Source organism: Talpa europaea (assembly GCF_964194135.1).
Source record: "Talpa europaea genome assembly, chromosome: 8".
In the NCBI taxonomy this organism is placed as follows: Eukaryota; Metazoa; Chordata; class Mammalia; order Eulipotyphla; family Talpidae; genus Talpa; species Talpa europaea.
Genome location: NC_140075.1, coordinates 71,915,987 through 71,943,787, shown reverse-complemented (window position 1 = coordinate 71,943,787; position 27,801 = coordinate 71,915,987). Strand labels below are relative to the sequence as shown.

General features: G+C 34.0%; 1 protein-coding gene across 3 annotated transcripts in view; it reads left to right on the top strand.

Moving 5' to 3' along the window:
- Positions 1 to 27,801, top strand: part of RALGAPA1 (Ral GTPase activating protein catalytic subunit alpha 1) — a gene marked incomplete at both ends in the record, with an annotated part of 206,636 nt that overhangs the window by 74,083 nt on the left and 104,752 nt on the right. The window contains 6 exons of one of the 3 annotated variants that reach the window (XM_084241385.1): positions 6,244 to 6,384; positions 15,820 to 15,987; positions 19,032 to 19,156; positions 20,402 to 20,648; positions 21,457 to 21,633; positions 26,568 to 26,720. In XM_084241385.1, coding sequence (XP_084097511.1) covers positions 6,244 to 6,384; positions 15,820 to 15,987; positions 19,032 to 19,156; positions 20,402 to 20,648; positions 21,457 to 21,633; positions 26,568 to 26,720 — 1,011 coding nt within the window. Of the gene's footprint in view, positions 1 to 6,243; positions 6,385 to 15,819; positions 17,377 to 19,031; positions 19,157 to 20,401; positions 20,649 to 21,456; positions 21,634 to 26,567; positions 26,721 to 27,801 lie in introns of all 3 variants that reach the window. The other 2 variants (XM_084241386.1, XM_084241384.1) reach the window with 2 other exon arrangements.

Sequence of the window (27,801 nt, the reverse complement as noted above, 5' to 3'; positions counted from 1 at the left end):
GTTGATTTTGATTTTCACTTTCTTATAGTTGTTCATTTTCCTGGTCCCTTATTTAAGTTCTCTAGATTCCTGCTATGAGTGAGACCATCCGGTATTTTTCTTTTTCTTTCTGGCTTATTTCACTGAGCATGATCCCTTCCAGCGCCATCCATGTTGCTGCAAATTGCATGTGTTTATCTTTTTTGAATGCTGAGTAATATTCCATGGTTTATATGTACCACATCTTCTTGATCCAGTCATCTATTTTTGGGCATTTGGGTTGTTTCCAAAGCTTAGCTATTGTAAATAGTGCTGCTATAAACATAGGGGTGCAGGGGCTCTTTGGAATTGATGTTTCTGTGTCTTTTGGGTAAATACCTAGGAGTGGAATTGCTGATCATATGGAAGCTCTATGTTTAGTAGGTCCAGAAATCTCCACACAGCTCTCCATAGTGGTTGGACCAGTTTGCACTCCCACCAGCAGTGCAGGAGAGTTCCTTTTTCTCCACACCCTCGCCAACATTTGTTGTTGATAGTTTTTTTAATATGTGCCATTCTCACTGGTGTAAGATGGTATCTCATGGTAGTTTTGATTTGCATTTCCCTGATTGCAAGTGACGTTGAACATTTTTTCATATGCCTGTTGGCCATTTGCATTTCTTCTTCAGAGAAGTTTCTTTTTAGCTCTTCTGCCCATTTTTTGACTGGATTATTTTCTTTGTTGTTGTTGAGTCTCATCAGCTCTTTGCAGATTTTTATGGTCAGTCCTTTATCATTAGTGTTGTGTGCAAAAATGTTCTCCCAGACGGTGGGGTTTCTCTTTGTTTTTGTTATTGTCTCTTTTGCTGTGCAGAAGCTCTTTAATTTGATGTAGACCCAGCTGTTTATCTTTGCCTTCACTATCACTGCTTTGGGTGATGTGTCTATAAAGATGTCTTTGATGTGTTTATGCAGACATCTTTTTTTTTTTTTTTTTTTAGAGGCATGCTTTATTTATTTATTTTATTTGTTTGTTTGTTTTGTTTATACAAGCACTGGGTACAGTCAGAAGCGTGGGAAGGTGAGAGAATTCACCAGAGCCAGAGCAGGGAGCAGAGCAGGCAGAAGGACCGAAGTACACTGCTGAGGGGAGCAGCGGGCGGCAGGAGAGGTCTGCGCGCCATGTGGGACCCTCCTCCAGTGGCTGGGGAGCAGCCGGGGATCGAACCGGCGCCGCAGAGGCCGCAGGCAGCTTCGCAACCCAGCGCTCAACCTCTGCGCCACCGGGGAGGCCCTGCAGACATCTTTTGTCACAAAACTTGATATAATTTTTTGACAGGTTAGTTCAATGAACAAACCATTCCAGGTTATTTTGGCATAAATACCAGAAAGTAATCATAATCAGAAAATAATTTTTAACATTTTTACTCATATTTATTCTTTTTAAAAGAATAAAAAGAAACATACCAATATGTTACCAATAACTGCTCACTAGACAGCTATAAGTATGTCTCATTATGAACAAAGATAATTTAGAACTTTGAATAACCTTAGATTTGCCTACAAACATTTACTTTTTAAAGTTTATGTCATTCTTCATTTAATTTTATGTCTCGTATTTGGAAAATAGATCACACTGATATTTCCTTATTTTTTTTAGGTTTATTTCTTTATGCATACAAGAAATGGGGTGTAGGCCGGAGGTGTGGGGGGAGCAAAACTGGTGGTTCTGTTGAATACACTGTGGAGGGGAGCAGCAGGCAAGTAAGGAGAGGTCTTCTGTGCAATGTGGGTTTGCTCCCTGGCCTGGGATCAAAGTCATGCCACAGTGACGGGCAATTCTTGCTGCAGTGGCTGTTGAAGGCTGGATTTGATTGCACTGAGACTTTAACCCCCGCACCACTTGGGAAGCCCCTGATGCTATTTCCTTAATTTAAATTTGTCTTTGGATTACAGACCCGATTCCTTACTAGAATTGTTACATTTTCCCCCCTGACTTTGAGCTGCCATGTGGAGTGACAGTATATGTAACTTTTTAAGACAAATTTAAACAACTTTGTTTCAACTAGTGATCTAAACTGTTAAAAGCATCTTGATATCTTAAAATTCATGAGGACACTGTTGAGTTTATTGAGAAATTTACAGTTAGTAATTTTGTTATATGGTATTCAGAATCTTTTTTTATTGGTTGCTTTCTAGAATTTTCAAATAGAAATTCTAAGAATTTATTTTTCACTTCATTTATAAAAGAAACTTGTGTGCTTGCTTCAGCAGCACTAAAATTGGAATGATGAAAGAACTTGTCTCATTTAAAAAAATATTAAATATGGTCATAATTCTTTTACACATCCCCCCCCCCAGATTACCCATTTTGGCCTTAGTAAGATAAATTTTTTTATTAATATTTGAAAGTTTTATCTAAACAGTATATTTAAAGTTTTGTTATGCCAACAAATATTAAAGAAGATGGCAATAAATTTAGGACTTAGTTTAGAGAATATTCATGAGAAACAGTCAGGAGAAGCATTGTAATTTGTTTGTGGTTATTATTTAGGACATAGTTTTCAACTTTTGAAAAAATAGCACTGCTTTTACTTTCAGATTTCCCTCTTAGTTTATATTATTATAATATTAGACCTAAATATGGTATTTTTAAGTATATTTCCACAAATGGTCAGAATTGTATATATAATGTGATTTCTTATGAAGAGAAATATAAATGTGTAAAACATTTTGGAAGTGAGGAGGACAAAGTTAACTACCTCTTATTTAGTTTGTATGTGTGCTTTTAATGATCCATCACATTTGCATACAGTGAATTTTTTTTTCCCTTCTAATTTTGTTGATTCATCAATGTTTTACAGAACTACATAATTTTGGGATTACACTTTCATAAGTGACATAGTTCACTCATCCTCTACCAAAACTCTGGTGCCAATACCCAGTCACCTCCCCTCCCCTTTCCACCCACCTTCTGCCTCTCCCCCTCTACTAACCATTATGTTTTTCATAGAGTAAAGAATTACTTTTGCTGTTTTGCCAGTTCATTTTCTTTCTTTATGAGCTGCATGTGAGTGAAACCATCTGATAACTCTATTCCACTTAGCATAATCACCTCAAGATCCATCCATTTTTGTCCCAAATGGCACTATTTCATCTTTTTTTAAAAAAAGATTTATTTATGCAAACAAGAGCTGGGGTACAGGCCTGAGATGCAAGGGGTAAGAGGATTCACCAGAGACAGAGAGGGGAAGAGAACAGGCAGATTGACCGAAGTACACACTGCTGAGGGCAGCAGCGGGCAAGTCAAGAGAGGTCTGCTGCGCCATGTGGGTTTTTTCCCTGGCTGGCTGGGGATCGAACTTGTGCTGCAGAGGCTGTGGATTGCTTCATAGTGTGGTGCTTACCCCCTTCACCACCAGGGAGGCCCTATTTCATCTTTTAAATAGCTGAGTAGTATTCCATTAAGTATATATTCCACAATGTCATTATCCAGTCATCTGATGAAGATTGTTTCCATGTCTTGGCTGATGTGAATAATGCTGCTGTCAACATAGGAGTGCATAAATCCTTTTATATTAGCATTCATATTATTTTGTCCTTCATGATTTCTTATGTTAGGAATTCTGGAATAAAGATTTTTGATAGTATGTGTGTATGTTTTATGGTCCAAGGTGAATTTATATAGTGTGCATCTATTTTTCTTCTTTACTTTTTTTTGGGGAGGAGTGAAGATAGGAACTTTTCAAAAATTGATAATGCTTATAGGTTTGAAAATTTGTTTTTACTTTTTAATGGTGTATTTTCCATACTTTCCTATTGTCTATTAAGTCTTAGTCCTTAAGAAGATCATTGATGTATGTGACTTAGTAATATATATGGCAGTGAGAATTTAAGTGGCTGTATAGAGATTCTTTTACATAATATTTAGATTAGTAAATCCCAGAAAATTGTAATACCTATTGATTGTAGTAATTTTCTGTAATGAATTGCACCACTGTGGAGTATATGACAAATTTTCAAGTATGTATAAAGATTGGCAGTGTTTCATCAAATGGAGGGGTATATTTTTTTAAAAATTTATTCAGGATTATAAGAAATTTATGCCATTGCAAATATGAAAAAATTTTCAAGAGAAATGCCTAAGTTCTTCCTTCAAGTTGGTGATGGGAAAGAAGAATCAGAAGGAATTATCTCCTAGGAATTTTTTAACCCAAGGGGGAAAAAAAGAAGAATCTTTCTATGGAATCTGTAGAAACAAAAATTTGTTTCAGTTAAGTTTTAAATGAAATATCTCTAAAAAGTACATCTGATTATGAGTACACGTGGTCTTTTTTTATGTGTTAATAAGTAGTACTTTCAAGATTTGCCTATGTGTGTTTTCTAACATTTTAATGAGTGATTATCTTGAAGTCAACCTAACTTTTGTTTCAAATTGGATTATAAAATTGTTGATCACTTTGATAAGAAAGAGAAACTAGCAGGAAAACATGAATAGTGCCAGATTCTAACATTTTGTATACAGGTTTTAATTTTAAAATACAATTATCTCGAATACATTATATGGCAAGCCATAAAATGGAAGCGGATTGTTGCCATTCTCTTAAAATAGTCCAACCTTCTGTGATTTGCTGCATATAAATTTACCTAAAAACTGATCTTAAAGTATCGCGTTTTGCCAAAATTAATCCAAGTTTTTAAAAACCATCTTTTTGTCAACTATAGACTATGACGTACATAGTTTTGGGATAATAACTTTGTTTCCTTGTATGTTCACAACTAAAACCTTTTTTTTTTTTTTAAGTAATTGGGCTAGGCTGCCCAAATACAGGTATCCCTTCAGTAAAGATTTATTTGCCTCCTGTACGCCAGACACTAGGAATATCATAAAGATAAAGGAATAGTTCTTACGTTTGGAATGTTGGAAGGCCGATATAGAAAACATACAATCCACTAAAAATAAATTGTAAGCTTTGCAAAAGCAGGAATTTTATTCATTCCTATTCTGCTAGTAAGTTAATTATGTGAGGGGGTCAGTAAACTTCACAGATGAGATAACATTTTACTTATTGAGGAATTTGTCAGAAAAAAGGGAAAAATTTGTGAGTTCACAAAGTCATGCTTTTGTGAAAATGCATGACGTTTTCAAGGAACAGTATAAAGTTTTGTGTAACAGCAATAGAGGGAACAGTTGGAGGAACTGAAAGTTTCAGTAGTAAATTGCAGCCGGGTTCCAAAGGCCTTGTGTAATATGCTAAGGAATTTAGGTACCAGGGAACCAAGTGTTTCTAGTAACCAGGAGAACCCATGATTCTTAAATTGATGATAACAGTCATAAATAAGTGTATATATGTGTGTGTAATGCCAGTACTACATTGGATATTATTTAAGTTCTCTATTCATGTATATCAATATAAGTAACTTTATTCAAAAGTCCTTAAACTAAAAATTAAGTAAAAAATGTTTGGAAAGTATGAACTTGATTATTTCCAGGTGAACTAAAATTTGTCTTTAACTTTCCTTTTGAGAAATTACCAAAAACAATTGCAAATGCAGTTGTTATTTAATAATGCTTAAGATTTGAACAGCATAAATATGTCTTTTCTCAAGAATTTAAATTTTCATGCTGAATGCAAATTCTATTTTCTGTAAATATTTCTACTTCAAATTTAAAAGTGGTACTATTACACATTAATGTAAACAAGAGATACTGATTTGATTAAGCATTCTTTTCCTGCCAGGAAAAAATACTAACCAAGAGATTCGATCCTTTAGATTATGATTTACATAAAATTTTCTAAAAAATGCCTATGAGTGATTTTGACACTTTATTAGGGAAGAATATGGGAAGTAGGAATGATTTGTTCTTGGAATTCAACTTCACTAAGAAGACTCAGAATTGCCTAGAGAAATTTCCAAATACGGTACCAAAAATTTCTTTGAACTAATAATGTTGAGTTCTTTTCATTCAATGAATTTTTCAACCCTTGGTTTTGAGAATATAGTGCTAATTAAAGTATTTGATGTTTTTAATGCTGTATCATTGTAACTGCTAATAAGAAGTAGCATTCTCCTGCTTTACACCAAAAAATTTGTTTCAAATGTCGTATGTGTTCTCTGATTTCTTACAGCTTGCAGTATTTGCTGTGCTGAAATGTTTTAATTTTGAATTCCTTCTTTATATCTTTTAGTTTTCTCTGTTGCTGCTTTTTCTGTGACACAAGCCTTTCATTATAGTCACTCTTCTTTTTTCCTTCCCCACTTCTTTCTTTTCCTTTTTTAAAGCCATGAGAAGCCGATCCATTGGTGAATGTGCTCTGCCATCGGCCTATATACGCAGTGCTAAAAGTGCTCCTGTTCTGATCCATACTTCCAAACCCTTCTTGCCTGATATTGTTCTCACTCCCCTTTCTGATGAGCTTTCAGGTAGTGCCACCTCTGCTAATTTCTGCTCCACCTTTTTCACTTTTTAATCCTTTTGCTTTCAAATTTTGCTTAATCAAATAAACTCTTCAAAGTTAATTTCTTTGGGGGAGGTATGGGAAATTGGATAAGTGGTTGAGAAATCAACATTTTGAGTTATTTGAACTCTAATGCTATCCTTGCAGTTCATTCTGGAAGTGCTAAGTTTAGTGCTGTGCCAATGTCCAATATTTTTGGTTATAAATGACCAACTTTTTTCTGTTTATGCTTGATGTTTTTCTTCTCAGTGGTTAAAAATAGTAGTAGTACATATTTATGTCATTATTGATGGCTTACAAAAGAAGACTTAGAAGCTAAAAATCAGCGCCTTAACTTTTAATCCCATTGTTTTGACAAGCAATATGGTAGATCTTGAAAAATAAGTTATCTATAATAATGAAACCAAGGGAAATCAATAATAGAGAAAAGTACATAATATAAAAGTTGCTTTGGATTAAATCGTTGTATTTGTATTGGATTACAATAATACGTAGAATTCTAAAACATACTTATTTTAAAATTAAGAAACCATTCTGTGAAACCTCAGTTTTCTAATTTTGCCTTAGGTCCTTGATCCCCAGAACTGGGATGGTATCCTTAGTAAGGTTTAAACAACATACAATAAAGTGCGTAGATCCTGAATTTTCTCCCTAACAAAATTGAGACTGTTTCCATTACCCCCCAAATTCCTAGTGACACTTTCAAATTAGTACGCTCCCTGTCCCCCAACCACTTTTTGGCTTCTATCATTAAGATTAATGTTTTCTTAGCTTTTTAAAGGTTTACATGAATAAAATCATAACATGTCTTTTATACAGAAGTAAACTTGTATTAAGTATAGTTACAGTGCTGCTAGCTCAAGGAAACTTAGTCATACATTCTTGGCTACTTTTCCTATTATTCTCCTTATGACTGTTTCCCTGCCATTGCCACTTTTGAGTGAGGTTACTGATATTTTTTTTAAACAATCTATCTTCCTGCTCTTTTTGTTCTGAATGAACTCTAGACTAATTGAATTTTTATTAACAGTGATATTTCAGGTGACGTTCCTTTCATCATGCACATCCTCAAACCGAGAGTGGGGAAGTGGTGGTACATAATTGAGAGTTAAAGATAGTTTTGTGTTGATAGTCTTTAGAAATATTGTAAAAGAAAAAACTTACTATTTGCTTTTCTCAAAATGAGAAAATAAGTCATTTAGTTATTGGATGTAGTACATTTGTGTTTTCTAGTTTAGAATACCTAATTTGGGATACAGTTATTGAGAAGTTAAAACTATAATAAGGTTTAATTAAAAATAATCAAGAATTTTATAATGAACATGTAGTGTACTTTGTATTTTTATTAATGACAATAATAAAGTAGAAAATGTGGCCTAAAATAGAAACCTGAGTATACATTAAATATTTGATGATGGAAAATCAGGCTACATTCTGAATATGGTAAAATAATAGTGTAAAAAAAGTAATATGATTAGAAAACATAAAATGCTTTACAAAATTCCTTGTTTGCAACCCAAATATTTGGTAAGTGTGCATATTAAGTACCAAAATATTTTTTAAAAGCTAATATAAATAAGAGGGTGTTCCCTTTAAAATGTTCTAATGTATTGCTTTAAACAAAATATGTTGCTATTTCAGAATTTTTGCTTTGCTATAAATACATAATTCAGAAATAGTACCTTTTTATGATTTGATGGCAGTGGTATTTTATGAAGAATGCTTGAAAGCAATTTTCTGAATGGTGGTTTTATTTGTTTTCATTTCCACCATTGGGATAAATGCCTTCTATGATAGGCTTACAGATTTAAATACTAGTACAGCATAAGTCTGTAAGTCCAAATAAATTTTATATATGATTATCAAAATAATGTTTAATAATTCAAAAACTATGAATTATTCGGAAAGGTATATAGAAAATATACATAATCCTTCAAACCAGTGCTTATCTATTGATAACTGAAAATACAGTTGTCTCTAATTTTTTAATCATGTACATTTAAACTATAAAAGCATAATTAGAGTTATTATTGAGTGAAAGTCACTTTTCTCTGAGTTAAGCAACATGTAAAGTACCAGCAAAAATCCCCATTTCCTGAGAACTGACGTGTGAATGAAGTCAGCATTTTCTAAACTGATGTTTAAATTTAGAATACTCCCCAGGAGATGCTAATAGGTGTATAAAGGATTAAAAATCTATAATGTACATAATAAAGTCCTTCAGTAATCCTGTTAAAAATAAGTAGCTGTTTAATTCAATTGTTCTCATACTTAATTAAGTAAGCATAGAGAATTTTTCCAGGTAGACATTGACATCCATAAAGTTTCCAAAGAGAACAAAATTTGGAAAACATTAAGTCAATAACATAATTTAAAAATTAACTTTGAAAATTGGACAAGATTATTCTTATTATAAGCTGATACAGAAATGTGAAATTTTCTCTGCATTGGGTTTTGCTCTTGTGGTCCTGGAGGCAAATTGAGAACCTTGGGTTTCTTAAGGTGTTCGGTGTATTGAGAAGGACGGGGGAGGGAGAAGAAAGAGGAGTTACACGATACAATTTTTTTATTTTTATTTTATTTTATTTTTATTTTTTTAAAGATCTATTTATGTATTTATTTATTTATTTATACATACAAGCACTGGGTACAGTCAGAGGCGCGGGAGGGTGAGAGAATTCACCAGAGCCAGAGCGGGGAGCAGAGCAGGCAGAAGGACCGAAGTACACTGCTGAGGGGAGCAGCAGGCGGCAGGAGAGGTCTGCGCGCCATGTGGGACCCTCCTCCGGTGGCCGGGGAGCAGCCGGGGATTGAACAGGCGCTGCAGAGGCCACGGGCAGCTTCGCAACCCAGTGCTCAACCGCTGCGCCACCGGGGAGGCCCCGATACAATTTTTTTAAATAGTGATTTTAAATCATTATAATTTAAAACACTAATTTTCTTTTTTTTTTTTTTTTAAAGATTTATTTATACAAGCACTGGGGTACAGGCCAGAGGCATGGGAGGGTGGGAGAATCCAACAGAGAGAGCAGGGAGCAGAACAGGCAGAAAGACCGAAATACACTGCTGAGGGAAGCAGTGGTCAAGACAGATGTCTGCCACGCCATGTGGGAATCTCCCCGGCTGGCCGGGAATCAAACCGGGAATCAAACCGGCCCTGCGGAGGCTGCTGACAGCTTCACAGCGCTGTGCTCAACCCGCTGTGCCACCAAGGAGGCCCTAAAGCACTATTTTCTTAACATAAAAAAGTAACAGTCATTTAACTTCCCAAAATGTACGAATCAGAAAAACAGTAATAGAAGGCTATAAGAGCAGAAGATAGTTCACTGGTTTAAATTTTAGTGGTCTAGGGCCTCCCCGGTGGCGCAGCGGTTGAGCGCTGGGTTGCGAAGCTGCCCGCGGCCTCTGCGGCGCCGGTTTGATCCCCGGCTGCTCCCCGGCCATCGGAGGAGGGTCCCACATGGCGCGCAGACCTCTCCTGCTGCCCGCTGCTCCCCTCAGCAGTGTCCTTCGGTCCTTCTGCCTGCTCTGCTCCCCGCTCTGGCTCTGGTGAATTCTCTCACCCTCCCGCGCTTCTGACTGTACCCAGTGCATGTATAAACAAAACAAACAAACAAAATAAATAAAACATGCCTCTATAAAAAAAAAAAAAGATTTTATAAAAAAAATAATAAAAATAAATTTTAGTGGTCTAAAATTAAAATTTTTTAAGTGATTTTAAATTAAAAATCACGCACTCAGGCTCTAAATTAATTGAATTATTTGTTTTTGTTTTCTAAGATTTGGGTAGATTTTTACTTTAATGGTAATTTTACCATTAATGGGTAATAGGTACATTTGACAATTTAAATACTAAGAAAAGTGAACTGCACAAAGGTAAAATTTTGTTTTCATGATATCTCTCCTTCATATGAGCATACGTAATTGTATTCATAGTAAAATATTTTCTGCCTGCATCATCTAAGATCAGGAGTAGATAAAGTTTCTGGAACTACTTCAAAAAAAAATTACTCATAGACACTCTAACTTTTGGTCAGAGGAGTGTTTCCAGAAAAACATTTACCTGGTACTCTGGATACCTTATTGGGGTAAAAGGAAACAATTCCTATTAATTACTTCTTTAAATAATCACTAAGATTTTTCAAGAATGTATTGCCATTTTTCAAAGTTCTTCTTGTCCAACCATTTTTTTCCTCCAATATTTATTGTCCATTCTATGTACATTGTTGTTAATATGATATGACTATATACACTGAATTAGTTGAATAGCCAGAGGTCCTTGAATAGTTTTCCTTAAAAAAACTGGGACCAGTAAAAGAGCATTGGCACTATGTCAGTGACATAGTATTAACAGGAGACTCACCTGTAAAAATACTATTTTCCCAGGCTCCTGCCTCCAATTTTGATAAAATATGCTGGAGGTTGCACAAGCATCTACCATTATTTTCAAAGTTCTACAATTCTGGTGTCTGGGCACCCGAATTTTTATACTTTATACATTTACACTTTAAGTAGCCCAACTTGCAATCTTTTTTCTGCGAAGCTCTTTAGAGAATCAGAAATCTCAATAACTATTCCTTAAACAAATTAGCTTTACTGCCAAAAATAATACTATAAAGAAAGAAGGGGTGTGAAAGACATAAGCATGGCGGACAGCTGCCTTTATTTATACATTGACAACAGTCTCTTTCTAATCAAATACTGTGGTTTTCTTATTCTGAAATTAGGTTTACAGACCCACTTTCTTCTAAATAGTTCTGAAAATTGCCTTATTTGTTGCTGTTCGACTCTATAGTCTGTTGAGGTCATAGTACATAGACTGCTAATGTTTAAGACTGATCTCTTCATGAACATTGCTTCATTTGAATTGAACTCTGTAGAGCAAAAAATTTTCATATTTCTACTTCTGTTTTCTGAATATAAGGAGAAAGAAGATGGTATCTATTATGCCCTGTCCTGATCCTAAATTCTGCCTAATCAGGAGGAGAATTTTCCATTCAAACAAGCAGGCTCTTCTTTACAAAAACAAGGAATTTCTTACCAATATGTGATGTAATTCTTTATAGCTTTTTCATTTCTAATCCTCTGGTTCTAGCAGAATTCTAAGTTAGAATTTTTTCTGAAATTTATGTTAATTTTTAAAAAGTACATTTCAAGAAAAATTTGTTCACTTAAACATGACATTATATAGCATAATTATTATTAAGACACTAATTTTCTGAACATAAAAAAAGCACCAGTCATTTAATTTTCCAAAATGTACAAGTCAGAAAAACAGTAATAGAAGGATAAAAGAGCAGAAGATAGTTTGCTGGTTTCAATTTTAGTGGTCTAAAATTAAAATTATTTAAACTTGGTTTGTTGCTTTTCAGCCTTTTCATATGATTTTGATGATGTGGATACTGCTTTTAGTTACCTACAAATTTAACATCTAGGTTTAAAAACATGTAGTTTTCACTAACCTCTTTTAGTCATAAAATTTGAAATATAGGTGCACTGTAGTTCTTGCTTAGCTCAACATTGCCATTGTTGCCCAAATAGGCAACAATTAAAACAAGTTTCAATTAAAACAAGTTTTAATTCAAAAAGGACATTGTTTTTACTTTTATGTAATTATAGAAAAAACTTGAGTTTCAAAATGGCATCAATATCTGTGTAAATAAATAATTTTATGAATTAGGAGCTGTAAAAATATTATAGATCATACTGTTTGTGACTGGGAAAAGAATTTAACTTTTTTAAAAGGGTTTTTGGCACCTGGTTCTGTACCTCACTTTAGAAATTACAATTTTTTAGTGTTAAGTGTTAGTATTTTTCCCTAAGGAACTACCTTAATATGTCATTAATTAGCAGCTACTAATTTTTAATATAAAGACATGATTTCCTTCTACAGGTATTTATTTAACCCATGCTACATGATAAGCTATTTCAAGCAGTAGGAGTTTGTGATGAACAAGACAAATACCATAAAGAGTTTTAAATTCGAATGGATAGGAAAATTTTTGATACATTAAAGCTAATATTGCACTTTCATTGGCAACTCATCTTTCAAAGCAGCAATTAAAGTTTTTCTCTAAAACAAAATAGTCAGAAAAAACTTTTTCATCCAGAAATAATTTCTAGCACTTTAATGGGTAACCATTAATGAAAAATTGAGGGGTAAAATGTGACATTTCTAGTACTAGAAAGCATTTTCTTGGTGTTCAAAAGGTTTTTTGTTCTTAAACTTTTTTAATTTTGCACATTCAGTGGTTACTAAACTTTAGCTTATAATCATTTAATTTAGAGACATTTATTTTTCAGTGTAAAATATGAATAGTATAATTGTTTTGAAAGCTATTTTTATTTAAACCTGGTGCTATTATTTATGAAAAGTTTGTTGTTTTTCTGTTTAATTTACTAATATTCGTCTTTGGCTATGCTTTTATTTCTAAGATTCCTATCTTTATAGAGATAAATTACTATGTTGCTTTATGACTTCCTTATTCGAGTAATTTTACAAAGTAAAAAAAAAATGATGGATAACTTCAAGAATATACATTATTCATAAGATTAATAATATGGACTAATTTTTGCCTGTAAATCCTAGCTCTCCATTTTTTAGCTATGTGGCCTCAGGCCAAGTCACTTTAAATAGTTTCTTCACTCATTAAATGGAGGTGATAACTCTATTTCATGGGATTGTTTTGAGGATTAAATGAGTAAGCAAATGTTAAGAGGCTTAGACTAGTACCTAACATGTAGAAAATATATATGATTTAGCTGTTTGTCTTTTTTTCCCCCTTAATAAAGGTGTATTTCTTTAAATTTAGGACTTATTTAGAGTCACTTATGCTTAATTCAAGTGCTATTGTTGGTTTCCTGTCAACAATTGCATCCTTTGATTTTGCAATTCATATTTTTTTGTATGCCCATGTAAAAACTATATTTAAAGCTTACAACTTTACACGTTTTTTATTAATTTAAATTTTCTAATAGCACTGTTTATAGAAAACTTCATTTTTAAAAACTGTTAACCTGTTAAATTTGCATGAAAGTTTTAGATACTCATATGTGGCAACAGCAGTTCAGGGAAAAATACTTAGCCTGAAATAATGGTTAAATTTTCTAATATGCAAAGTAAGAATGGGTTTGGGCAGAAATTCCTAGAAGCAGAACTTCACAGTAATCTTTACTGACTTCTTTAAAATGGGAAAATTATGAAATACCAACAAACAAAAGCAAAATTAAAACTAATATTCTACTTTCATCTGAAGTTCATATATTTACTAGTCTTGTCATGTTAGATTTTATTAACCTTTCAAGATCTTGATTTTGAATTTGGAGCTGATAAACTTCAACTTCTAAATATTTTTTTTTTTAGTTATAAGGAAATAAATATATTTATGAATTAGTCATTCATAAGTATAATTTTCCTCAAAACACTTGAATGTACATTTCTGCTTAACCTTTAAAAGGTTTCCTTGACAAATTTAAATTATTTTCAAATATGAATTTATACATTTATTATAAAATAGCAATTTATAATAATTTTTTAAATAATAAATTTTATTTTTATTCAACTTCTAAATTTTTTATAGAAAAAAACTTTCAAATTTTTTGTGGAAAGAAACTAAGAGTGCTTGTTGAATATAATCTCTACCATCTAGACAGAGGTTCTAATGACCTATTATAGTAAGTATAATAAGCCAAAATACATTTATCAAGATGCAGAAACATGCATTAGTTACATGCTACAATAATATAAATGCATAGATGTGAAGTTTCTGAGCAAATGCATTGCCTTTCATTTAAAAGAATAAGTGGAGTATGTGAAGAAGAAAGCCAGTACCATTTTAAAAAATATTCCTCTCAGCTTAATGAGAAAAAAAAAATTGGTTCAACTTTAGGACAAATTTGATTTATGTTGGAAATCTTGATGTATGTATCTTCAGGACTATAGTAGAATAATGGACGTAATACAAACCTCTCAATCTGAATTTAGTATAAAGTTATTCTATTTTGACTTCTCAGAGGATGATATGAATGAAATAGCTAAAGGGCCAGCCTCTTTCATTTATATCATGGGACCTGAGAGTGTTTTGAATTACCTTCTCCATTTTATAAATGAGGAAATGGATTTCAGAGCCTAGAGTCAGGAAACTAAAGTTCTAGACTTAGACCATCAATAAATTAATGATATGATCTTGGACAAGTCACTGCTCTATTTGGATCTAAATCTTTTCATTTTAATTATTCAGTTAGAGTATGTTGTAACCTTTATTGCAAGCCTAATCAGTAGCAACGTCCAACTTTCTGATGCTTTGTCTTATCTTGCTGGCTTCTGAAAAAAATATATTTGTTAATTCTAGGTACCTTAAAGGCCATGATGGGTTCACACACTGTATTTTACTTGTAAAATTCTTAATATATATGTAGTCTACTAGTATTCATTTTGTCATTTTCAATTTCATAAACATTTGCCAGATACTTAACACTTCTGATCACCAATACACGCAGTGACTTGGAACACTGAATCTGCTTCTCAAACTTTATGAATTTGTAAAAATGACATTACCTCTTTGGGCTTCCGTTTCCTCAATAAGAGAGTTAAGTTAGATAGTCTGTAATGTCCTTTTTGACCCTAAAATCTGTGACTCTTGGAGATGTAAGAAGACAGTTTTTTAGTTTGATGTTTGTTTAATGAAAAAGGCCTATAATGGAGAAGTTGGCATCTTCCTAGAAGACTAAAAGGTGCCTGTGTCAAAAATGAAAAAAACTTAAATAATGTATTGATTTTATTTGATAGAGATGAATAAGTTTAATATAGTAAAGTAAAATACTTCAGTAGCAGAGGTAAATAGTTTACTGACAAGGAGAACCTTAGGAACTTTAGGAAGAGGGTGGAGATTTCCATTTGTAATATGAGTCCATCAGTCAGACAACATTTGAAGAAAAGAATATGATTCTTGCCTGGTAAGGAAGGAAACAGTAATTTGTGAGAACCTCTAAAATTCTACAATGGGATATTTAGATCAGCTCTCTGTGTTACTATTATCTTACTTTTTCTGCTTGGAACTTAAATTAGAAAATTAAATATCAAGTTTGAATTGCTTGATTTATTGGCACAGCTCTATCTTTACCTGCACTTCCAAATGTTTCATCACCTCACTGTTTTTATGCATGTTAACATTTTAAGATGTATTCTGGTAGTTTTCTAATTCATTGACACTACATGCTATATTGACTTGTGCCCATCATTTTTAAAAACACATTTGTATTTTATTAGATTTTCTTTCATTGAGCTTACCAAAAAAATCTGAGTTTATTTTGAAGTATATGCCTCTGTTGTGTTTTAAATTAATACTTATTTTTTAATATTCATATAGTTTCTGTTCTACATAATTTTTCTTTTTTGCAGATATTGATGATGCTCAAATACTACCCCGCCCAACTAGAGTCAGACATTTTTCACAAAGTGAAGACACTGGAAATGAAGTTTTTGGTGCTTTGAATGAGGAGCAGCCATTGCCTCGTAGTAGCAGCACTTCTGACATCTTGGAACCATTCACTGTTGAACGAGCCAAAGGTGCAGTTCCTGTCATTGACAGTTCATCCCGTCATGCGCCAAGCTTGCAGAGTTCCACAGAGGCTTCTTCAATAAATAGATCCACTGAAAGCCACATCACTGATACTCATAGTAGAGAGTCTTCTCTGGAAGTTGGTGATAGCATATATGACCATCTTTGTCATTTAATAGATCCAGTAGAACTTGCAGATTCAGCTTTTGAACAGATCCAGTACATTGACCTTGAAGGAGATGATGATCTTCTTTCCTCCCTGAAGGAATATTTTAAGGAAAACCAGGAAAATCATAGTAAAAATGAGTTAGGTAAAGATGCAATTTCTCAGGAAATGATAATTGCTGTAAATAGGGGTGAAAGATCATCTTTAGATAAATTAGAATACATAGACCAGGAAAGTAAATCAGAAAACATCACCTTTGTTGGGACTCCTGAAAACATGCAGTTTCAAAAAGAACCAAACTCAGCTGTCTTCATGAGTAATATTGCATCTGATCAGTTAGACACCTTTGTGAGAGCAAAAGCTTCCGAAAAGTCTAAGCAACTAAACAGTGATAAACGGTCGTTGGAACCTAGTTCAGGTAGCCCTTGTGATAAAGAAAAGAGGAAACATCTGTATAGACAAGCAGCCACAGAATTAGATGCCTGTGTAGATATAACAATAGTTGAAAAAGTTAAGGGTGTGCATATTAATGAAAAAATCACTGTCCCATATGTCATGCATGCCAAGAAAACTGCACTAAAGGCACCCATCAATCGTAGAGTGCCTCATGTTACAAACACTAGCAAGCTTTCTCCAACTAAGAGGAGCTTGTCTGAAACGGTAACTCATAGAGCGAAAATCATGAAAATTGCTACTAAAAAACGAAATAGTGTTCATGTTACTTTTAGACCATCTACAGAGTCAGTTCAGTTTTATAATCCTCTGGAAAACAAAGAGGCTCCATGGAAGATGAGACTGCGGAAGCTTGGTGGCTTTAGTAGTAGTAGTAGTAGCAGTAGCAGCAGCAATAGCAGCACCAGCAACCCCCCTACAAGCTCAAACAGTGTTCCAGAGCTAGTAAAACCTGGTGTGTACAGGCCTCTAGATAAAATTAGTACAGCATCAGTAAGTAATAAAACAATTAACGAGTCTACAGAGATTTCTACTACCATGTTACAAAAAGAAGGAATTACAAGTAATCAGTTAGGTAGTCGTAGTACTCTTAGGTCATCAAGTCATGAGGCAGGACTACAGCAGGGCTCCCTGGGTGGCGTTTATAAAACTGTTGTACATGCTCTTTCGAAGCCGAAGGCAAATGTCTCCCCACAGAGGCAGAACAGAATGCCACCAGAGGCTCCACTGAGGGATCTGTACAGTCATGTAATGGGCTATTTTGGAAGGAAAGCTGCAGGTGAGCACTAACGTGTGCAGAGCGCAAAAGGAGAAAGACAGCACCAGTTTGGCTTTATGCAACTGAAGCAAGCTATAAGCAATCAAAAAGCTTTGGGATGGTCACTGCTTTCTCTCTGTTTGGTTATGCATGCGCCTTTTCCCAGCTGTATTTTCCCAGCATAAATTGTTCATTTAAATTACTAATTTCCCTTTTAAGAATTTTAGTTAAACCTCTTTGCTGCTGAACAAATAGAAAAGAGGAAGGTACAGGACAGTTTTAATTATCTTTCAAAAGCTACCTAAATAAAATGTTTTTCTCAGAGTATATTTTATGAGCCTTGAAGTTTCCAGAGAAGTTGGAATACTTTTCCTTTAATCCCCTATAGTTCAGACACCAACTATATCTAATTGAGTTTTTTTTCCACTGATGATTTATTTGGTTGTAATCTTTTTCCTTAGAGGAAAATTACTTTGATTATGTAATATATAATAAATCAAGGTCTATCAAGGTCCTACAGTGATTTTTCAACTGTCATTGAAGAAGAAATTATTAAATCTCAAAATGAATCTAGTTACTTTCCATTTAAGTCTTCTCCAAAAATACTGTAGGCCTTTTAATTTTGCATTCTTTTGTATAGAATGCAAGTTATATCCCTTTTTTTTCCTGGAGATTTCAGATGTACATAAAGGTTTCATGATAGCCCAATTATGATTTAAATATGGAACCTCTATGGACAGATTACGGAAACCAAGATTATGGTGACTCTTTTATCTTGATTCAAATTTAAAATAACTGTACAGATATAGAGGATTAACTTTCAGCAGTAAGGTAGGTTTTGATTTTATTTGTTTAACATGGTTTTGTTAGCATGATTAACAGATCGCTATATAATGCATCTTGCATTGAGCCATTATTGCCACTTGAGGGCAGTATTTGGCAGCTTAGCAAAAAGCCTGGCCAGTAATATAAAGATAGTGGTATTTCACAAAGAACTCTTGACCAGTGTATTTTGTTAATCTGAAATACTTTGTAGTTCTTTTAATTACAGAGACAAAAACTTTCAGCTGCATAATATCTTATTTTCTATAAATTAGTTTACCAAGTTTAAAATTTTCTTGTTAGTGTAAATCATGTCATAAAAAATCAAAACTAAGGTGAATTTTTTTATAGAAAACACTTGTAAAAATAAACCTGTTTTAGCTGAAGTAATAAAATTAGATTTTATAGTGAGTAAAAACATGTCAAAATCATAGAATTTCTATGAATTTATGTCCCGTTTATATTTGCATAGATTCAGGAATATATGTCTCATAAATATTCTTCAGAGAAAAAATGGAATTATAAATTATTAAGGCTCTAAATAAAAGCATAGAGGCAGGAAAATAACCATACCAGTTTCTTTATAGGCAATATTAACCTAACTCCATCTAGTGCTTATCTATAAGCTTTCTTGCTGTTTAAGGTTACACTGAAGATTCACTAACATCTGCTTAGTTGAGTAAAGTGGATATCAATTTACTAATTCTTAAAATTAAATCTGAAAGGAGATAAATTATTCATAAGTGCATGTTTGGCAATAATATGGCATAAGTCATTTTCGATTGTGTTTGTTTCAAGTTTAAAAATACTGTTAAATCTTTCCTCACTATATATAGCTGTTTATTTATTTTTAGCCAATAAAGAGGACATGAGCACCAAACTGCCCCCTCTTAATAGTGATATTGGCTGCGGCAGTGCTAATGTTCCTGACCTGATGGATGAGTTTATAGCAGAACGACTTCGAAGTGGTAATGCCTCGGTAGGTGTTAACTTTATGTATTTGGTCTTAGCAGGATAGAGAAACTAAAAGATATGATATATATGTGGGGGGAAGGAGTTTTATTCACAAAGCCTTCCCCTCAAATTTCACTTTTCTTTTTTAAGATTTATTTATTTTATTTATAACAAGCACTGGGTACAGTCAGAAGCGCGGGAGGGTGAGAGAATTCACCAGAGCAGGGAGCAGAGCAGGTAGAAGGACTGAAGTACACTGCTGAGGGGAGCAGCGGGCAGCAGGAGAGGTCTGCGCGCCAGGTGGGACCAGGATGGCTGGGGAGCAGCCAGGGATTGAACCAGCGCTGCAGAGGCTGCGGGCAGCTTCACAACCCAGCGCTCAACCGCTGCACCACTGGGGAGGCCCTCAAATTTCACTTTTTGAGTTAAGATTTTTTTTAATTTTTCATAATGTTTTTTATCCAAACACATAAAAAGAGCAAGCTTATAGTTTTGATCAGACTGAAAAATTGGAATATCTGTTTACTCACTACTTAGAAATATGCCACTTGTTTTCTAGCCTCCCCGCCATTTTTCATCTTTACTCATAGGATATGCTGCCAAACCCTCAACAGGAAAGATAACAATGGTGGTATTCTGGCCCAATTTCCATAATTCGATTGCATAATCATTGCATATAACTGTGCAATAGATTTTAAAGTTATCCTTTTCTTGAGTGTTGGGATTATTGTAAAATGAAAATAGAGCCTATTTTAATTTATCTTTAACAGGACTTGTTAAAAAAAAAAGGGTGTGTGTGTGTGTGTGTGTGGAATGCTTTATTTAAATAGTAAGATCTCATTTGGGATTCAACCAGTCTTTAGTGAAAGTATATAAAACTCCATTACATTCCCCATGCCTCTTTTTGTAAGGCTTACTTTTTTTCATTGACTAGGTAAAAGTCATTATTCTTCCCTCACTCCACTATCTCTTCTGTTTTCTTCTTCGTTTTCTGTTCTAGTGCTTTGCTCTTTTCTACTATCTTAATTTATATCCATGCCATGGATTCTTTTGAAGGTTTCCGAGTCTCAGAAACATTGGATAAGTGGGTTTTTGCTTTAGGCAGACCAACTGTAACTCACACTCTAGCTCCATACTATTACATAGATTGTTTAGTGTATTTTCCCCTTTCTTTATCAGATACTGTGGTAATTATCTTGGAAATTAAAGATTTCAGATACTTAATGAGAATAGAAATTTTTTTAGTGGTAAATGTTTCTTAAATTTTTAGACTGTGACAAGAAGAGGAAGTAGTCCAGGCAGCCTCGAAATTCCTAAGGACCTCCCTGATATTCTGAACAAGCAGAACCAAATGCGCCCTGTTGATGACCCAGGTGTGCCCTCAGAATGGACTTCTCCTGCCAGTGCAGGGAGCAGTGATCTAATCAGCTCCGATAGTCATTCAGATTCTTTCAGCGCTTTTCAATATGATGGCCGAAAATTTGACAGCAAGTATCTCTTTCTTTTTGAGCAATATGGTTTTTCATTAAATGTTTTCTGATTTAGACTGACTTACAGATTATGTAACCATTGCCATGTTCTCTAATGTTTAAATGAGGGTTCCCACATATTTTTATTTCACTTTCAGTAATATTGGAAAGGAAGTTTTAGGGAATTATGTCAGGAACCACTGTATTTTGCTAAACTAAAGGCATTTAAAAAAAACAGTCCTTTCATAAAAGCAAATGATATTTTAAAACCTGAATGTGTAAAGGAAAAAGTTAGGATGGACTTGATATTAGAATAAAGGACATAGTTATGAATTGGTGTGTTTCATGCACTCTTAGGAATTATATTTGACAGTTAGAAAAGGGTATCAAAAACAGCTATAGCCAAGGTTTGTGAATAGTTAGAATTCTGTAAAGTTACATGTTTAAGCCTTCATAGATTATATACTACTCTGACATCAGAATGGAAATATGATTTAAGAGGAAAATGATTATTTACCAGTTATGTAATTTTTATGAGATATATACCTATACTGGAGATTATAAAATACTTAATAGGAAGTAAATATATTACCACCTATCAGAAAATATGGATAAGTACAGTGATGATAATTCATCTTTTATTATTGTTATTAATAAAAACTATGAGAATCCTTAAAAAATTGTTTCTAATTATAATCTTCAAAGTGTTAACATTTACACTTGCCTGAGTGATATGTAAATAGAATAGATTTAGGGGAATGTTGATTTTTAATCTTCTGACAAAGTAACCATGTTTCTTTGGTAAATATTTTTGTTTTAAAATTTGGACTTCTAAATGATACTATTTCTTCTATAGATTTTGGCTTTGGAACGGATACTGGTATTACATCCTCTGCTGATGTGGATTCAGGTTCTGGTCATCACCAGAGTCTTGAAGAACAAGAAGTGGCTAGTCTAACCACACTTCAAATAGATTCTGAAACGAGCAGTCTAAATCAACAAGCTTTCTCTGCTGAAGTTGCAACAGTTACTGGTAAAGTTACTCAAGGGAATATATTACTTAAATGCATTGTTTTGAGGGATCAAAGAATCTGTTTAGAATTTTATTTGAGAAATTTTAAGTATTTTTACTATATAAATAATTTTTTTTCATTCATCTTTATGTAACCAGTGGGAAAAACAAAAACATTCATATAAGAGTTTCTTGACCTGTATTCTATGTGGATATGCTTCAGGGGACTCTATAAACACCTAATACTGATGCAAAACTGTGTATATGTTTGCCTTAAAGCCTTTCCTGCAATGATTTTCTTGCAGTAATTTTATTTTTTAATTATTTTTTTTTTTTTTTGGAGATGCAACATTGGTTTACAATGCTGTATGTGATTTAGAGGTATCCTGCAGTAATTTATTTTTAAAAGATTTATTTCTGCATAGAACTGGGGTATAGGCCAGAGGTGTGGGATGTGAGAGAATTCACCAGAGACAGACTGGAGAGCAGAATAGTCAGACCTACTGAAATACACTGCTGTGGGGAGCAGTGGGTGAGAAAGAAGAGGTCTGCTGCACCATATGTGGGTTAATGATTAGCTCTCTGGATAGGGATCAAACTCAGGCCATGGAGGTGATAGTGCTGAGACTTAAATCGTAGGCCACCAGGGAGGCCCCCTGCAGTAATTTAAAGATAGATAACCAAATAGCCTCTTTGTTAATATACTAATATTTTGCATTTATATAGTAAATTACACTTTTTAGCAATTTCTTATGTGTGGTCAAACCCAAGGATAATATAACAAATGAGGTCCAAGAAACTCAGTGCTGTATAAGAACTTTAGCCTGCCCCATTGCAGAATATGGGGTCTGAGTGGAGGACAGGTACCAACTGGGTTAGAGTCACAGTTCTATTATTATTATTATACAATTTAAATTACTCAGAGAAATGCGAGGGAAAATCCTTATTTTATAATAAATAGCTTTTATTAAAGTTGTCCTTTATAGTAAAATGCATTTATAAAATAAATGTAGATACTGAATACTACTAGTAATCAGGAAATGCAAATATAATACACATGACACCACCACACACATCTATTAAAATAGTTCAAGTTAAAAGCATTGACAACATCAAGTGTTGAATAGGATGTGAAGTAACTGGAAATCTAATATATATCCAAATGGGAATGCAAAATTAAGAGCCATTCTGAGAAAGGATGGCACTATCCTTTAAAATTAAACATACATTTACCATAAGGCCATTCCTAGTTATTTACCTGAAATAATTATATGTAAAAGTTCATGGCAGCATTATTCACAATAGCTTAAAAAAGAAAAAAAAAACTTAATGTCCATTGGCCAGTGAATGGATAATAAAATTGTAATATATTCATTCGTCGACTATTCATTGGAATAATACTCAGCAATTAAAAAAAACTAAACGTTAATATGTGCAAAGCCCTATTTGTCACTCAAAAACATGCTGAATGAAAGAAGTCAAATACAAAAGGCTACATATCATATTTTATTATTCCACGAATAGGAAATTTTAGAAATGACAAACTATAGTGACAAAGCAGATCAGTGATTTTGTGGGGCATTGGGGTTCAGAAGAGGAATCAAATCCATGTGGGCACAGGAAAGCCTTTAATGGTAATAGGCTGTTGTATATTTTGGTTGTATTGTTGATTATAGGACTGTGTGCAATTGCCAGATTCATAAAATTTTTCATTAAAAATGAGTAATATTTTTTAAAAATGTAGAGCTTTATGTTCTACTATAACACAAATTTTTAAGACTAGCAAAACTAAGTTTTTGGAGCGTACAGAGTGATATACTGATTATTGAAAAGGGTAGAATTTCAAAGAAGAAATAATAAAATACCTAAGAAATTTTCTCACTGGTTTAGAGATCTACTGTTTAACCCTCCTAACTTATGGCTCACAAGAATCCCACCATCTTTTAATCTGGAGCCCCTTTATTCTTCTGGAAAAAAGGGTTTTGAAACATCATGCTCTTCATGGGGGTTTCCCATGCAAGCCATAGTCTAGTTTTTTTGAAGTCATTAATCAAGCTTTAGTGTTTTCTAAAAAATATAATGTATAAAAGAAATGTGATCATGCTTTTTTCTAATTCCCTTTAGTTATCAAAAATAGAGTGCTACATAAAAGTTCAAAATATAAAAACTTGATGTGAATAGAAAACTTGTTTTAGGTCTTTGCCTTATTATGATTTTTGGATAATTCAACTGCATAGAAATTTTAATATGTATGTAACCTATATTTTCTATGCATAGTGACTATTTCTAGGACTCTATTAGGAAACTGCATTAAAACATTCTATCTTGGGCCTCCCCTGGTGGCACAGAGGTTGAGCGCTGGGCTGTGAAGCTGTCTAGCTTCTGCAGCGCTGGTTCGATCCCCGGCCGCCAGCAAGGGTCCCACACAGCGCGATAGACCTCTCCTGCAGTGCCCGCTGCTCCCCTCAGCAGTGTACCTCATCAGTCTGCCTGTCCTGTTCCCTGCTCTGGCTCTGGTGAATTCTCTCACCCTCTAGCGCTTCTGACTGTACCCAGTGCTTGTTTAAATAAATAAATAAATCTTTAAAAAAACAAAACAAAACTGGATTTAAACTTTAAAAAAAAAAATTCTATCTTAATCAGTGCCATTAGTATTAATACATAGGTGTTATCTAGCACACTAAAGCAAATCTTGGATTGGTTTCTATTTATTAAACAGACTAAGTGTGTAACTCCATGTGCTCAATATACAAACTATTCAACACAGTATCTTCCAAAGGTGAAATTGATATATTATCACACTGTTAACTTTAAGAAGTTGTGTTCTTACCGAGGATTATTAGTAGTCCTAAAATCTTCTATTTTCCAGATATTTTCCAAATATTTTCACAAAACACAGAAGAAATATAAGCAATAAGAACAAAATTATGTTGATAGCCTTTTTGGAGGGCATGGATAACACTATAACAGTACTTTCACTGCTTTTTAAAAAATTCATTAAAAAAAACTTAGTCAACTATTATATATCATTATTAAAAATTATTCTCTAATAGCTAATCTTGATAAAAATTTAAACTCAGTTCTTACAAATGAATCAGTTTTATGAATTAAGATGATACATGGAGATAAGAGAAATAGGTTTGTTGTTGCAAAGCATTTGACTGAAAGACAAGATTTTTTTTTCGTCATATGCTTAAAGTTTCTGATAAATAGTGAAGAAATTTTTTGTTATTATGCCCTCAACAGTTCGTATTTGTACTGGGATAAAGAAATCCTTTAGTTTCTGTCGCTGTCCTTTAATATATAATTTTGTGCTATATGAACTTTTCCCAAATCTCAAAAGAAGAATAGAAAACTTACCACTTACTAAGTTAATTGAACTTCATTAGAGTCATGATTATCATTCAGTAAAGCATTCTTAGCTTTCTCTGTACTTTTTAGGGCATTTATTGTGCTGTAGTTAAAATTGTATAAATTACATGGAGTGACACATTTGTGGAATTAAAATAATAGAAATATGCATCTAATTTACTTGGTTTTTGCTTTGCTACATAGAAAAAGATAATGAGGGCAAAGTTTTACAATTTTTGAGTCCAGATTTTGATACTTTTTATTAAGCTTAAAAAAGGAAAGAATATATTACTGTTTGCTTGGTAATTGTTCATTGTTCAATATGCTATTCATTTATACTAAACAAAATTTTTTTTTAAAGATTTATTTATTTATTTATTTATACAAGCACTGGGCACAGTCAGAAGCACGGGAGGGCGAGAGAATTCACCAGAGCCAGAGCGGGGAGCAGAACAGGCAGAAGGACCGAAGTACACTGCTGAGGGGAGCAGCAGGCGGCAGGAGAGGTCTGCACGCCATGTGGGACCCTCACCCGGCTGCCGGGGATCGAACCGGCACCGCAGAGGCTGCAGGCAGCCTCGCAACCCAGCGCTCAACCGCTGCGCCATCGGGGAGGCCCTATACTAAACAAAATTTAAGTTAACAAACAACCTGCTATGTGCCAGATACCTACTAAGCACTGAAAACACACTATAGAGCATAAATATAATCCCTGTTTTTAGAGAGTTTATACTCTGCTGAGATATATTTAAAACTAAGCAGATAGTTTCATGTCAGTGTGGTAAGCAGTTTAATGGAAGGCTCAAGGGCATAGAACAGAGACTCCTGTTCCCACTGGGTGGGACAGAATTAGACTTCTTAGGAAACAAGGTCTAAAATGAAACCAGAAAAATAAGTTGAAATTAACCAGACCTAAAAGGAGAGGATTAGGGCTCCATGCAAAGGAAGAATATGTGAAAAAGGCCAGAGATACTTCATTCTGATGAGTATTTTAATTCCTATGGCTAGATCTTGAAAGTAGTAAGGGAAGTGTGCTGTGGTAGGAAAGTTGCAAAAAAAGACTAGGAAAGCACATTAAGAAGTTTAGGCTTGTAGAAGTAATTTAAATGAAGAAATGACGTGATTATAGTAGATCTGTAGATCTTTTTGCTGCCTTATAGAGAATGGATTGGGAGAAAGGAATAGGAGTTAGGGGAGACCAAAGACTGGGAACAACCAGGGACCCACTGTAATCCAGACTGGCAATTACAGTGGCATATAGAGCCACGGTACTCCAAGTCTAAAGTAAGTGAATAGAGTATCAGTGGGTGCCAGAGTTTCTGTTACCAAACTAGCAATGAGAGTAGATATTCTTGCTGTCACTGATAGTACCTGTTAACTGGTATGTCCAATTCTGATTTCATACTGGTAATATGGCATGAGGTAACACCTACAGATACAAAGTCTTTTACAATGTTGTGAGTTTTTTTACCTCTTTTACCAGTTTTAACTTGTTTCATCTTTTGGTATTTTTAGTTTGTGTTTTATTGGGGTTTTAAGTATTGCATCTTAAGTAGAATATTGAATATGCTCTTTATGGTGATTTTATGAAATTACATTTGCAGGTTCAGAAAGTGCTTCTCCAGTCCAGTCAGCTCTGGGATCCAGATCACAAACACCTTCTCCTTCTACCTTAAATATAGATCAGATGGAACAGAAAGATCTACAACTTGATGAGAAACTCCACCACTCTGTTCTTCAAACTCCAGATGACCTAGGTAATACTTGGAAATTAGACATTTGCCGTTTTCTAAGTCTTTTGGAAATTTGTTACTATAACATCTTTCTTGCCCTTAAAGATATTTATACTCTGATTCTTATTTCTTACTTGGTTATAGTTGATTACAGTGTTAATTAATTAGCATAGCGATTGCATTACTTTTGTGAATCACATTACCATTTATTGAAATGGTGCCATTTTCTAAAGCAGATTTGACATTATTATCCTTAATGTTGTATTTGAACAACCTTCTGACTCTCAGGACAAAGTAGTAGCATTATTACTTGCTAATCAAGCTTTCAGTAAAACAGTTGATGAAATCAGTCAGACTTCTACAAGTATGCAAGTTAAATTTATTTTGAAAGTATGCAGTCCAAATGAAGACGTTTTAAGTAAATGCTGAGAAGTGACTAGCAAACCTTAGAAACCCCGCATTTGTTTTCTTAAAGTTATCCCAATAGTACCCTTTAAAGCTCCCCATCACCAATATAAGCCAGGATTTAAAAAATGATTACACATTGTCACAATGTTTTATTTCAATAGGTTTACTCCAGAAGTCTACTTTTTATTGTTATGAAAGACCAATTACTAACTTACTAATACAGTGAGTTACTGTATGTACATGCAAAGAGGAAAAAATTAAGCATTAGGAGTAAAGGGTATATGCAATACTAAGAAAGAATTTCTAGACCAAATCATGGAAATACTATTATATCAAGCAGAAACAATCTTTTCTTTTTTTTTTTTTAAAGATTTATTTATTTATTTATACAAGCACTGGGTATAGTCAGAAGAGCGGGAGGGTGAGAGAATTCACCAGAGCCAGAGCAGGAAACAGAACAGGCAGACGGACGAAATACACTGCTGAGGGGAGCAGTGGGCGGCAGGAGAGGTCTGCGCGCCATGTGGGACCCTTGCCCGTGACCTGGGATCGAACCGGCACTGCAGAGGCTGCGAGCAGCTTCGCAGCCCAGCGCTCAACCGCTGCGCCACCGGGGAGGCTCAAGCAGAAACAATCTTTACTGACTTTCTAATTTTCACATTGAATAGAACAGTGATGTTTTTAAGCTAGAGGGATA